This window comes from Mandrillus leucophaeus, unplaced genomic scaffold, assembly GCF_000951045.1.
Source record: "Mandrillus leucophaeus isolate KB7577 unplaced genomic scaffold, Mleu.le_1.0 Scaffold148, whole genome shotgun sequence".
Classification (NCBI taxonomy): Eukaryota; Metazoa; Chordata; class Mammalia; order Primates; family Cercopithecidae; genus Mandrillus; species Mandrillus leucophaeus.
Window position 1 is genome coordinate 4682180 of NW_012101454.1, and position 13319 is coordinate 4695498.

General features: G+C 40.1%; 1 protein-coding gene across 1 annotated transcript in view; it reads right to left on the minus strand.

Annotated features, from left to right (window-relative positions):
• Positions 1-13319, minus strand: part of COL28A1 (collagen, type XXVIII, alpha 1) — a 198752-nt gene that overhangs the window by 23606 nt on the left and 161827 nt on the right. The window contains exons 28-31 of the mRNA XM_011974720.1: positions 7597-7665; positions 6827-6907; positions 6702-6737; positions 1482-1518 (exon numbers count right to left, since the gene is read on the minus strand). Coding sequence (XP_011830110.1) covers positions 1482-1518; positions 6702-6737; positions 6827-6907; positions 7597-7665 — 223 coding nt within the window. The remainder of the gene's footprint in view (positions 1-1481; positions 1519-6701; positions 6738-6826; positions 6908-7596; positions 7666-13319) is intronic.

The window sequence follows — 13319 nt, forward strand, 5'->3', positions numbered from 1 at the left end:
AAATACCTGACAGCTCTCTCCCTTCTGGTTTCTATACTTGACTCTTTTAAAATATACATAATATATAATATAATATATGTGTGGGGAAAAACACTGTAGTGGATAATAATAAATACTTATGTGCTTGTTTCTTGGATTTTAAAGTAAAATATTTTTAAAAGAGTTAGCATGCCCTGTGGATGCCGTCCCAATAACATTCCTCTTCCTCTCCCAGAGAGGTAACCACCATCCAACATTTGCTGTTTATCATCCCACCATTGTATTTAATCTGAATCTGAAAGCTGATATTTCAGTCTTCAACCATAGCCATATATGAAAATTGAAATTTGCTCACCAGGCTGGCCAGTGGATGAAGTAATGGGATGAAAAATTGTCATTGTGGTGGAAGGATTAGGATCTTAAATGTACACAGGAACAGCTATCCCTAACTACTCTAGTTTATGTCTCCAGTCACCCACAATGACAACTATGGCAGCTTTCACGATACCAAGGAGGCCAGCAGTACATCCATGCTATGAAAGCTTTTGAGGGGAGTAATCCCCGAGAACACTAGTCAGTTAAAAAAAACCTTCTATTTAAGTTGATAACAACCACGTAAAGCAGTTGCCAGAGTCACCAGGAAATTTATCAGGGTTCTGTTTCTTTATTCATATCTTTGTGTTGTTCAATAAGCCTACTGCAGAAAACCATCAGGAAATCATGTGCTATTTTTATAGGGCTTCTAGAACCCAGAAGCCATGTCTAGATTGCTGTCTCACTAGAGAGCCTCTCAGGCTGATTCTTAGGCCCAGCAGTCTTCTAGGAAATAAGCTGGTTCTGGGATTCTCTGTATAGAAGGACAACAATATGCCTGCCTCTGACTACTTTAAACCCAGAAGATTCTCCCACCATTATTCCATTAGTCTCTTGTCTTTTGGCTAATTTCTTTTCTTTACTTCCTCTTTCTGGTAACTCTAAGTTTACCACTCAGCCATGGAAGGATTTAGTAGTTGTGAAGCAAGGTGAACACGTGACTCTGTCCTCCCACCTTTGGGACTGAGTACAACTCAAAACTCTACTCAGAAAGAATTCATGGCTTCAGGAAAAACACAGACATTCTAATCACCAGCTAGGCTGGACTCAAATACCAGTTTGGCTCTTGTAGTCATATTTCCTTTGTTGAGTTTTTCTTCTCAGCTCAGGTAAATGTCACAGAATACAAACGAGTACTGTGCTAACAAAAGGCCCGGCTGCCTACATACTCTAGGCCGGCACCCTCACATGCCTTAACCAGTCTGGGAAGATGATTTTATTTTCTTACATCAGGATTTCCACAGTCTCTCTTACTGCTTCCTTTCAGTATCCATTGACTTCAAATGAGCTTTACATTTTCCCACTAGCTATATAATATATATCTGGACAAACACATTCTCTCACCAACCCAGTACATAGTGGGGCTAATACTTTAAAGTGATGGTTTTTTCTTGAGAGTCAAATCTTACCACATATTTCTGTAATAAGTTTGATAATTTCTTCTTTCTAGGGGATAAAAAGAAAAATGTATCACTATATGAATGACTATAATATTTTTCCTATAGCTATAAAAGATATCTTATTACAATCAGCATTGACCATTTGACTTAATCCTTTCAATGCAGAAAATAAAATAACACAGAAGTCAAAAGTTGACTATAATATACCATAACTAAAATGCATTTGAGCTGTGAAACTTAATAGCTGAGACTTTTGGAATTCAAATTGCAACTGCAGCATTTATCAGCTGTGTGACCTCAGGCATTTGGTGCCTTAATAGTATCTGTGTCTCAGGGCTATGGTATGGATTAACCAATGGTAATGCACACATCAACACAGGGTCTGGCAACTTTAACATACCTACAGTGTGGCGCTATATATACATTCAGTTACACAATTTAAACCACATGTGCTGAGCAACCAAGACAAGCCCCAATGCCTGCAGAGAATTCATTCTGTGCTGTGTTTTCTCTTCTTTTTCTGTGCTAGTTCCTGATTTTTTAAGTCCTCTCTTCAGCTTCTTAACACTCTTGCTTTGGCTCTTCTGTGACATTTCCCCATGTTCCTGAATGCCCTTTCCTTGTCCTGCTGCCCATGAGCTGCATCAGAAGGGCCTGAAATGAGCTGTGTACTAGAAATAAAGCTGCCAATGCTCTTCCCTGTGCAGTGTGTTTATAAGTAAGTACGATGAGAGTAGAGAAGGCAGGATTCCACATTTGTCTAACACTTGACGCTAAAAGAGATGATTAACAGAAGCCTAGATCTCAACAGGAGGACCAGTGGACCCAATCTAAGAAAATAAATTTTAACAGGTGCAAAAGTAAAACTTTTAAGAACAAATCTATAATGACATAATCAAGGTGGAGGTGATGTAGCCGGTAACATGGCTCAAAAGTAGAATATATAGGGAATATTCATAATATTTTAATTTAACTTTTTAAACTGTACGTAAAAGCTAATGATTCCAAGTGGCTATTTAAAAAGAACATCTACCGCAATGCTGAGTTATATAATGCAGTTCTACAAAATGAGAGTCAACAGTCATCTTTTTTTCTAGGCTTTGTCATGCTTTCCCACACTTAAAAAGACATTTAAAAAAATCTGAAACAAGAACATGTATAGAAAGGTAAAATGTACATATTTATATATTTATATTAAAAATATCTAGAAAGGGGAAATGTATGTATTTATATATTTATGTTTAATTTTTTATAAATGGAGAAAATACTATACATCAAGTTTTATGGTTATAATTTGCCACAATACTATATTATAATTCATTTTCCACATTATTAAGGATTCTGAAAGACTTGATTACTGAAATTGAATGTATGGCCACTTAAAGGCTCTGTGATACACACTCTCATACTGTACTTTAGAAAAGTTGTAGTAACTGACACCTCCAACAGCAGTAGATAAGAAAATCTGTTTTATTTTAGCCACACAATACCGGCTGTTATTATTATATCATCTTTGTCAATTGATAGATCAAAATCATTGTTTTAAATTACATTAATTAAAATATTCGTGAGGCTACATTTCTTTTCATATGCATGTTTCCAAGTTGTTTTCTCTTGTGCATATCTGTGTATGTTCTTTGTCCTACCTTCTTCTATGGGAATATTTGCTTTTTATTCACTTAAAAGAGCAATGCATGTATTAAGGTTGGATTTTAATTTTGCAACATGTTTTGTGGCATAATCAGGTTTAAAATGCTTGAAGTCACCATATATATAAATGTTTTCTTCATGTTCTTTGCATTTAAGTGACTGGAAGAGTTCATTCCTTCCCCTAAAATCACTGAACAACTACCTTGGTTACTTGGTGCCAATGATGAAGGCATCATATTTATATCTCTCAAAGGATTCACAATCTAGGAAGAAGTAGACAGACGAAGGCTTTCATAAGTGCTATGGACAGCCGAGGAACTATCTCGATCTGCTGGGAATTCCTGGGGCAGGAGAATGGGGATGCGACTGTGGTCCAGGGAGGCAGACTCTGACCAGGTTGGGATAGGAAAGGGGAGCATTCAGGCAAGGGGGTCGGCCTTCTCTCAGAGCATACTGCATTAGAGTACTCGAGTAAACTTATGAATCAGGGCACATAGCAGAAACAATGACAAGAAATGTTGGAGACAGATGGACTCTTGAGGACCTTTGTGTCATGTTGAAGAGTATGAACTTTATCCTGAACAGTGGGACTCACATGATCCCTAGGCAGAGAAGAGCTCTGGTGGAACTTTTATTTAAGAGAGATGATCATAGCAGCCAGTGGAGGGGTTTGAGGTTCCTAAATAATTCAGGCAAAAAAAAAAAAAAATGACATCGGAAGGCTGTGGTAGTAGTAATGGATGAGGAGGACAGGCCTGGAGGGACATTCCAGGGGAAGAATGAGGGGCTTGGTGAGTAACTGGAAGAAAGGATGAGGGAAAGAAGGAGTCTAAGAGGAGGCAAATGATGGTGGGGCCATACTCTGAGAGAGGCAGGAGTGGGATGGGGGCAGGTTGGGAGCTCATGAAGATGACGGAGCCCAGCTTGAGTCTGGCTAAGTCTCATGTGTCTATAAAACATCCAACTAGGTATGTCCACGGGCAGCCTAGGATGTAAGATCTGGTGCTCAGGAGAATTGTCCAAGTAGGGGGTAGATTTAAGAAATGCCAGTAGACACTTGGCTGTTCAAACAGGGACTAAAAATAAGATTGCCTGGAGCAGGGTTTCTCAGCCTTTTTAAAACCAGTGTGTTTCCCCTTCCCCACATTCGATAAATATATTCTTTCTGTTTAAAATAAAAACACTATTTTTTCATTCACGATATGCCATCACTGTGCTATTGAATTAGCCTTTTCAAACTGTATGTCCCCTGCCTTTAGTGGCTGCATTCCCTGAGGGTTTGAAGAGAGGGAAGACTGAGGCCAGACACTGGGAAATGCTAATGCCAAAGTGACAGGTGGAGAAACAGAGTCTTTTTAAATAATTTTATGGGATGTATTAAAACATTTAATGCCATCAATGGCATTTGCCTCTTAAAAGAGGAGTTTGTTAGTCTAAAATGGATCTGCACAATTGATAGCTATTGGGGGATACATTTGATCACAGAAAGGATGAGAGAGAGAGAGAGAGGAAAGAGGCCTTTTGAGAACAGCTTTCATAGGGGAGTAGCCTGAATTTGGTATCAGACAGGCCACCTCTAGCTATAAGGGCTCTGCTATGTGCCAGCTAGATGACTTTGGGTGTAATGTTCAACCAACTTGTATGTCTCCATTTGATGTAGAGATAATATCTACCTCATGGAGCTGTCATGCAGATTAAAGGTGGGATCTTAGGTAAGAGAAGGTTATTGCCACCAGCCTGTCACCGTCTTCTTGTACCACAACCCACTAGTCCTACACTGCATGGGGGTTTGGCCAGCATTCATGCCGTGAACCAGTGCTCACTTCCAAGCTCTGTCCAAATCCCCTGAAACCACCTGCTGTTTGGCCACCTCTTGGCTGGACCTGTGCATCCAGGCCAGTGCTTCAGCTCTCCAAACCTGTGGCCATTTGAACCAAGAATTCTGGAATTCCATGCCTCCAATGTGTGAACCAAGAATTCTGGAATTCCATGTCTCCAGTGTGTGGCACAGAGGGACATACGTGCATGCGCTTTGGCCCCAAGGACTTCTCACCTGGAGGAAGGAGTGCAGCTGGAAAAGGACCAGGGTTCCAGATCAGGGGCCTCTAAAACACCCTGCAGTACTAGGTAAGGAGCCTAACATGTACTGATGTAGAGGAGCCTAACACAGAGCCTGTCACACACTAAATTCTCACTGAATGCAAATTCTCTTTTCCTTCACTCTTCTTGTCTTGCTAGTCTCTTCTTCCAGAATCTAGAAAGCCAAAGTCAGCAGAATGATGTCCCTACTTCTAAGGTCTCTGCCTCTTGGTTGAAAAGCTTCCACTCAAGAGATAAAGCCCATCCTGCCCTCAAACACCATCATACGCCATTTTGTCTGCTCTGGACCCCCAGATCACTTCTTCTATCATAGCATTTATCACTCTATAGGTGAACACCCTTTGTTGTCTTTCTCTCCACCAGGCTGTGAGCTCCTTCAGTTCTGAGAGGTAGCCTCACTCTCCACTATTTCCCCAGTGCCTATTTTGGAGCCTGACTCAGAGTAAGGTTTACTGGATATGTCCAATAAAAGTTGGTGAAATGAATGAATAAACGAATGGAGAAAGGAAACCAGTCCCTCTCCCCATGTTGGGACAGTAGGGCAGGCATAAACCTACAGGAAACGTTCCTCTGCTCATTTACATACACTCTCCCCTGCCACTTTTGGGGAGAAATTGTGCATATGTAGCTACTTCATCTACTATGGGCATCTTTGGGGGTCTGACTTATGGTGGGGAACAGCAAAGAGAAAAAGGCAGACAGCCCACAGAACACGTGCAGTTCTGTTGGTCACATGCCCAGCTCTCAGCTCTTGCCTTCACCAACTGAACTGTCACTCCCTCACACTTGGATGTTCCTAGTACAGTACATCGAGTCAGCTACCCTAGACCACAACCCCTGGAAAAGTCCAACAGGAAAAAAGGAAAAGGTATCTGTTTTTCCTCAACCCCAGAAGATGGATTGCCTTCAAATCAGAAAGGAAGAATGAGACTTTGCCTTCCACTCATGAGACTTTAAAGAGTCTGTTTTCTGTTCTTAATGGTTGTGGGGAGAACAGGAAAATGTTTGTAGATGCTCAAAAAATACTTATTGAATAATTGAATCAATACATAAATGTAATCCCAATTTTGTGATTGCTGCTCTCCTCAGAGCACTTCTAAAGGAACTAGTTCAGGAAAAAAGAGTCCTCATTCTAAAATGAGATGAACCACATAAATTAAAGTCATTTGGTAATCTGGCTTTTTTGAAACAGCCACCTCCTTCTTGGCCAGTAATAGCAGTGTGATCATTTCTACCAAGCATCCGAGTGGAGTAGTCACACACACCCACCATAAGGCAGGACAAAGTTTTATTTCTCCCCTCACAGTCAGATTCAATTACCTCATGCATCTAAGTCAACACTGGGCTGGTAGTAGTTGCTCTCATTTAAATAGAAACTGGAATTCTGCATCCAAAAATTCGTAATTATAAAGCTAAAGCATGAGTGCAAAAATTTTGCAAGCACAAAACCCTCAATTACCCTCTAGAATGGATACTCACTGTAAGTCCTAGGTCTCCTTTGGGTCCTTGTAAACCCTACTTAGTAGAAGAAGAGTAAAAGTCAATATAGGTTGGAACCAGTTAGAGTATAAAATCACAGTGAGACATTAAAAACTACTTCTTGCCTGTTTTCCTGGAGATCCAGGCTCTCCAATTTCTCCTTTATCACCTTTCTTTCCCACATCGCCCCGTTCTCCATGCTCTCCCTTTACACAATAGGGTAAAATGATAGGTTCAGAATGTGAATATAAAAGCCAGATAAGAAAAGCTCTATACTTTGGTTTATCTGCAACTGGCATCTCTTGAAGACCTTCAGTTCTTGTTTATACAAATGCAGTATTTGAAAAAAAAATTGGGGGTAACTTATTTACATCCCATCAGATACCATAATCTAATTCATGATGAACCAGAGGTCTCAGAGTGAAGAGACCTTGAGATATAATAATACCACCTAATCAGTTCACCTTTCAGGACATACAACTATTACACAGTTTACCAAGTTCCTGAGTTATCTGGTATCTCCTACATGGTATGTTGTAAGTATGTTGTAAGATAACTAATAAATCTTTTATTAGTTATCTTCTGCGAATAAAGAAAATGAGATTTTTTTTAAAACATAGAGATGGGATCTCACTATATTGCTTAAGCTGGTCTTGAACTCCTGGCCTCAAGCAATCCCCCTGCCTCAACCTCTCGAAGAAAAGGACATTTTATAAAGTAAACCTATTTATAGGTAGAAAAAGCAATGCACAAGGATTTAATTTCAAGTGGATTTTTTTTTCTTCTGAGAGTTGTAAGGGGACGTGTGACACATATATGAGAGTTCTTCCAAAGTTAAAGTGAAGCTATTGAGATCCTAAGCCTAAGCATTTCTCTAAGATCCTGAGACACTTACCTTCTGGCCTGGGAGGCCACGGCCCATTGTGCCCTTTGGGCCTGGAAAGCCTTGTGGTCCTTGTTCCCCCTACATAGGATATGAGAAAGAGATGTTCTATTAATTTCCCAGGATAGCTTGGATATTCTTTAGGTCAGAAAAACACTTACAGTTTAAAACTGCATTATAGTATTATCTAAATATTGGGGGGAATATATATCTAAACATTTGTATATAAATACATTCACATATGTGTGTATGTGTATGGCTCAATGGTTTGCTAGTAAGTGTTCAACAACTAAGACTAGGATAGAAGTGAAGGCTCTGATTTATGCCATTTGCCTGTTTCTGTGGTGTAAATACTTTCACTGTGGCTAATTTCAAGCTATGAACACATCAACCAGTTCACACATAACAGATAGCTGCTATTTCAGCTATGGTAGTAAAGGTGGGTTGCATCTTCTTTACATTTTTCCATGTTTTCTGGTATGTTAAAAAACACAAGTTATTGGTTGGGCGCGGTGGCTCACGCCTGTAATCCTAGCACTTTGGGAGGCCGAGGTGGGTGGATCACCTGAGGTCAGGAGTTTGAGACCAGCCTAGCCAACATGGCAAAATCCTGTCTCTACTGAAAATACAAAAATTAGCTGGGCATGGTGGGTGTGCACTTGCAGTCCCAGCTACACAGGAGGCTGAGGCAGGAGAATTGTTTGAAACCAGGAGGCAAAGGTTGTAGTGAGCTGAGACTGCACCACTGCACTCTAGCCTGGGCAACAAGAGTGAAACTCCATCTCAAAAAACAAACAAACAAACAAAAAAAATTCATTTTGGTAACGGGGGAAAAGAGTATATAACAGCATCCATCCACAATTAATGCCAAGTTACTGTTTATGTAATTCCCCTTACACTGTTAGTTTCATCTCTGATAATTTGTAGCAACATTCAGGACTTGTTTCCAGCTTTCTCCATCACATTTTAACATTATTTCTTGCCCCACCAAAACCACACAGGTTCCAAGGGGTTTCATGGTGTTGAGCATGACACAGAAACAATCACTAGCAGTATAGAAAGTCATAGTTCTGATGCTCCTTGGATCTTATACTCAATCCTTATTTGACTCTGGATAATTATTAGTGATGAGTCTCTGGCAAAGGCTTGAAGGACCATGGGCTCCTGGGGATTGATCTGTGTTTTTCAAAAGTATCCTGATGGTCCCCACCAAGATCATTGGCATGCTTGATAAAAATTGCATCTCCCAGGCCCAACCTCAAACCAACTAAATGGGAATCACAGGTGAAGGTAAAGGCAAAGTATGCATTTCGCCATAAGCCTGCTAAAGCTCGAGAGCCACTACTCCAGGAGTCATGATGGGACTTATGAGGCGCTCCTGGAAGGGGCCACAGAGGTTTGCGTGGAGACCATTGTAACTTTGGGCATGTCAACATCCCTGAGCCTCCTTTACCTTGTTCATTGGCTGTCAAGCTTTTTAAATCAAAAGGGTTCATTCTTTTTAAAATTGTTATAATGCAATATTTCAGAAGAAAAATTATATAGAATAAAGTAAACACTTATCTACCACCATGTTAAAAAATAAAATAGATACAATTCAAACCTCTTAGGTACTCATCCCCAACCCTATTTCTCTGAGACAGAAAATCTCTACCTGAAATTCATATTTATCATTTGTATCCGTGTTTTTATGCTTTAACTACATTTCAAAATAATACATCATTTTTTTTGTTTGTGTGATTTTTGTTTTGTTTTTGTTTTGAGACAGAGTCTCACTCTGTCACCCAGGCTGGAGTGCAGTGGTGTGATCTCAGCTTATTGCAACCCCCACCTCTCAAGTTCAAGTGATTCTCCTGCCTCAGCCTCCCGAGTAGCTGGGATTACAGGTGTGTGCCACTATGCCCGGCTAATTTTTGTATTTTTAGTAGAGTGGGGGTTTCACCATGTTGGCCAGACTGGTCTCAAACTCCTGACCTCAGGTGATCTGGCTGCCTTGGCCTCCTGAAGTGCTGGGATTACAGGCGTGAGCCACCGTACCTGGCTGATGTTTTTAATATTTTAAATTTACAATAAATGATATATTTATGCATCCATTTTTTTAAAAAAACCTCAACATTATCTATTTGGAATTTATTTATGTGTGTATATATATATGAGGTTCTAATTTATTGATTTTCTCTCTGCTATACAGTATTTTATTTCATTAAGTAACTGAATACAACTTATCCATTAGCCTTTTGATGGACATTTAGGTTATCTCCAATATTTCTGTTTTAAAAAAATTTAAGAATATTCTTTTATATACCTTTGCCTACTTGTATACATTCCTAGGAGGAAACTCTTACATTAAAACAAATATTGTATAAAGTGGTACAAAATAAAGTGAATACAAGTACAGATTCTCTAAAGTTGAACTAAAGGGCTCAATTTTTCACACACCCATCCCTAACCTCTCACAGCACATCGGCTTGAGTGAACTCTAAGGTTCTTTTTATTCTCTTACATGTGTTTCTAAAGTGGTCGTAGGTATGGGGTTATGGTATTGCCTCCCCAGTTCAACACCAGAGGACTTAAAACAAGTTCTTTACAGCGGTGAGACTACAGAGAACTTAATTCACTGAATGTCTTTTTACTTTGTTATCTCTTGAGCCAAGCCCAATGCAGTGACATACTGGGCCCCCCGGGAATGGGTATGCAGTGTTGCACTACAATGTCTTGGGCCCCCCAAGGAAGCTCACCCAGAAGAAGGAGTGCTTCCTCTGTTAGTTGCTTAGAGGGAACAAGTAGGGGGATGATTGGTCTTCTTTAATCAGTTTAAAGTCAGGAGAGAATACAGTAGTCCCCCTTTATCTGTACTTTCACTTCCCATGGTTTCACTTACCCACAGTCAACTGTGGTTGAAAAATAAGTGAGTATAGTACAATAAGATATTTTGAGAGAGACCACGTTCACATAACTTTGATGACACTATACCGCTTATAGTTGTTCTATTTTATTACGTGCTTATTAATCTCCTACTGTGCCTAATTTTAAATTAAACCTTATTATAGGTATGTGTATATAGAAAAAACATAGTATATTTAGGGTTTGGTACTATCCAAGGTTTCAAGCACCCACTGGGAATATTGGAACATATCTCCTGAGGATAAGGAGGGACTACTGTAATCTTTTCCCACCAGGAAACTTGATGTCTTGGGAGCCCCAGAACCCTGGATTGGAATTTGTGCCAGTTAAACAAGCCCTAAACATTAAACTGACACTGGAATTCCAAGATGAAAATTCAAGCAAAAAAAGGAGAGGAGAAAAATTTGTCCTGTTTCCAAAGACGGCACTCCCAACACAGGTGTCATGAAGATGAACAGGCGGGAATGTGTAGGCAACACAGACCAACCTCATTACGCTCACTGCAAAACATGCTCTAATAGGAGTGGATCTGCAGTCTGCTTCTGAACATGAAGGTTAGTGCGGTCTGCCTACATACAGACTAGCAGCCAGCCCCCAGAGTGATATGCAGGACTGCAGGTTATACCTGCAGTCACCTGCCTGAGGTTATACCGTCTTCTTCTGTTCAAATCAAAAGGAAAACAAACACAAATATTATAGGAAAGATATCCTCTTAAGAAAGATGTCTTGGTAAAGTACACTTTGGTATAAATTTGTTTTCTCAGATTTTTTGTGGAGGTGAATGAGGACATTTTCATTCAGTGAGGTACCTGGTAGAAGGTTTGGGTTGCAGGGGAGATGCATCAGAACACTGTAGCTGAGTTAGGGCTCCAGTTGGCCAGGGATAAGAGAGACTAAAGGTTCATGGGAGAACACTAAGAGGAAATCCATGGTTGGCTTTGTCTCAACCTCAAAGGACAGAACAGTGTGATAAACAGAGGAGCTGGGACTGTGGTGTGATGGTGAATATCACTGGGAGTTGTATGTTAGACAAAGTGGATCCAGAAAGAATGCCATACCTTTCTGATAATTACTCAGAATAATTATTTCTTTTGCAATATTTCAGGTTCCTCCAGTAGCTAATACAGAAGATGTCCAATAAATGTTCATGAGTAAGTAGCTGCCTTTAAGAAATGACACAGTTTCCTAATATAGCTAAAACCTATTGCTGTAAGGGGAAGCATGGCACATGCCCTGAGGGAAAAAAACGTTAGAGTAGCAAATTACCGTGTTAGGATAATATTCAGGAATTTCTTTTGCATTATCTCACAATATAAATATTTTCTGTATAACTGTTAACACTATAGATATTCCAGGCAGCTAGATTTCCCTATAATAAAGGCAATTCATTTTCTTTTTAATCGCTAGTTTCCCTTCTAAGTACTTAAAGGCTTCCTATAACTTTCAGAGTAGACTATCTGGCTAAAAGCCTTTAGCAAGTAAATCCATGTCTGAGCTTGGCAGAGGTGAATGCTATCCAATTAGACTTTTAAATGTGTAAGTCTCAGGAAAATAATAAATAATGATTTGAGTGTGGGTCAGAAGCAACTGCAGGAAACAACCTATTGGAAGCTATAATTAAATCTAAATTTCAAACCATGGTTAATCACTATATCACCACATTAGATGTGTGTCCTGATAAAGATGTGATCATTTTCATTTTTCAGATGACTGCTTGTTCTCTGGGAAAGAAATTTCTAAGAATAATGCATATCTACCTGAATGTTTCCACTGATTTATTTTTGCATTACTGATACGTCAGGAAACAATGATTTTTCTTTTGAAATGTTTTCTCAGTAAGGTGTGGTAAGAAAAAATCAAATTCATAGATGATCATAAAATGTAAAGTGGACATCTGGCTTCTGCCAGTATGTAGAAAAGTAGAAAAAATGCTACTCTTATTCTTAAAACCCCAACAACAAAAAAATGAGAACTAATCTGTGAAGTCACAGCTTTTCTTGAATCCATCATAGAGCTGTGGTTGCAGGGCAACCGGCCAATTCAGCATCTAAGGACAGTCAAGATCCTTCAAGGAGACACAGGCTTGGATATTCACTTACCTGGCAGAGGTGCCACATGTTATACAAGCTGGTAAGAATTCAGCTAAAATTTTTAACCGGTCGCTAAAGGCTGAGTGTGTGACACCATGAGGGGATAGGACCCCTGGGAGCTTCAGGCACAAGGGAAAATCACACCTACCCACAGACTTTTCTCAGGGACTTTGCTGGTGCTCAAGAGAAAGACTGGGGCCAGGAGTAGGCTTCCCTTGTGGTGCCAGCCTTGGGAGGGAAGCGGCAGTCCCACAAGTTTCAGTCTGTTTGTGCTGCTATAACAAAATACCATAGACTGGGTGGCTTATAAACAACAGCAGATTATTTCTCACAGTTCTGGAGGCTAGAAAACCCAAGATCAAGGAATTGGCAAATTCAGGGTTTGGTGAGGGTCTATTTCCTGGTTCATAGGTGGTACCTTCTTGCTGTGTCCTCACATGGTGGAAGGGACAAGAGAGCACCCCGGGGACTCCTTTATAAGGGTGCTAATCCCATTCCTGAGGGCAGAGGTGACCTAATCACCACCCCAAGGCCCCAATTCCTAACACCATCGCCTTGGGGATTAAAATTTCAACATATGAATGTGGGGACTATATGCAATTTCAGACCACATTCTGTTTCCTTTTGAAGGAAACAGAATAAACCTTGCAAGAATGAATCCTGGGCCCAGATCTTTAGAGAAGCCCTACTACTTGGGGAAGGTCAGGAAACCATGCCCAGACCATTACAGGCCTCCTCCTA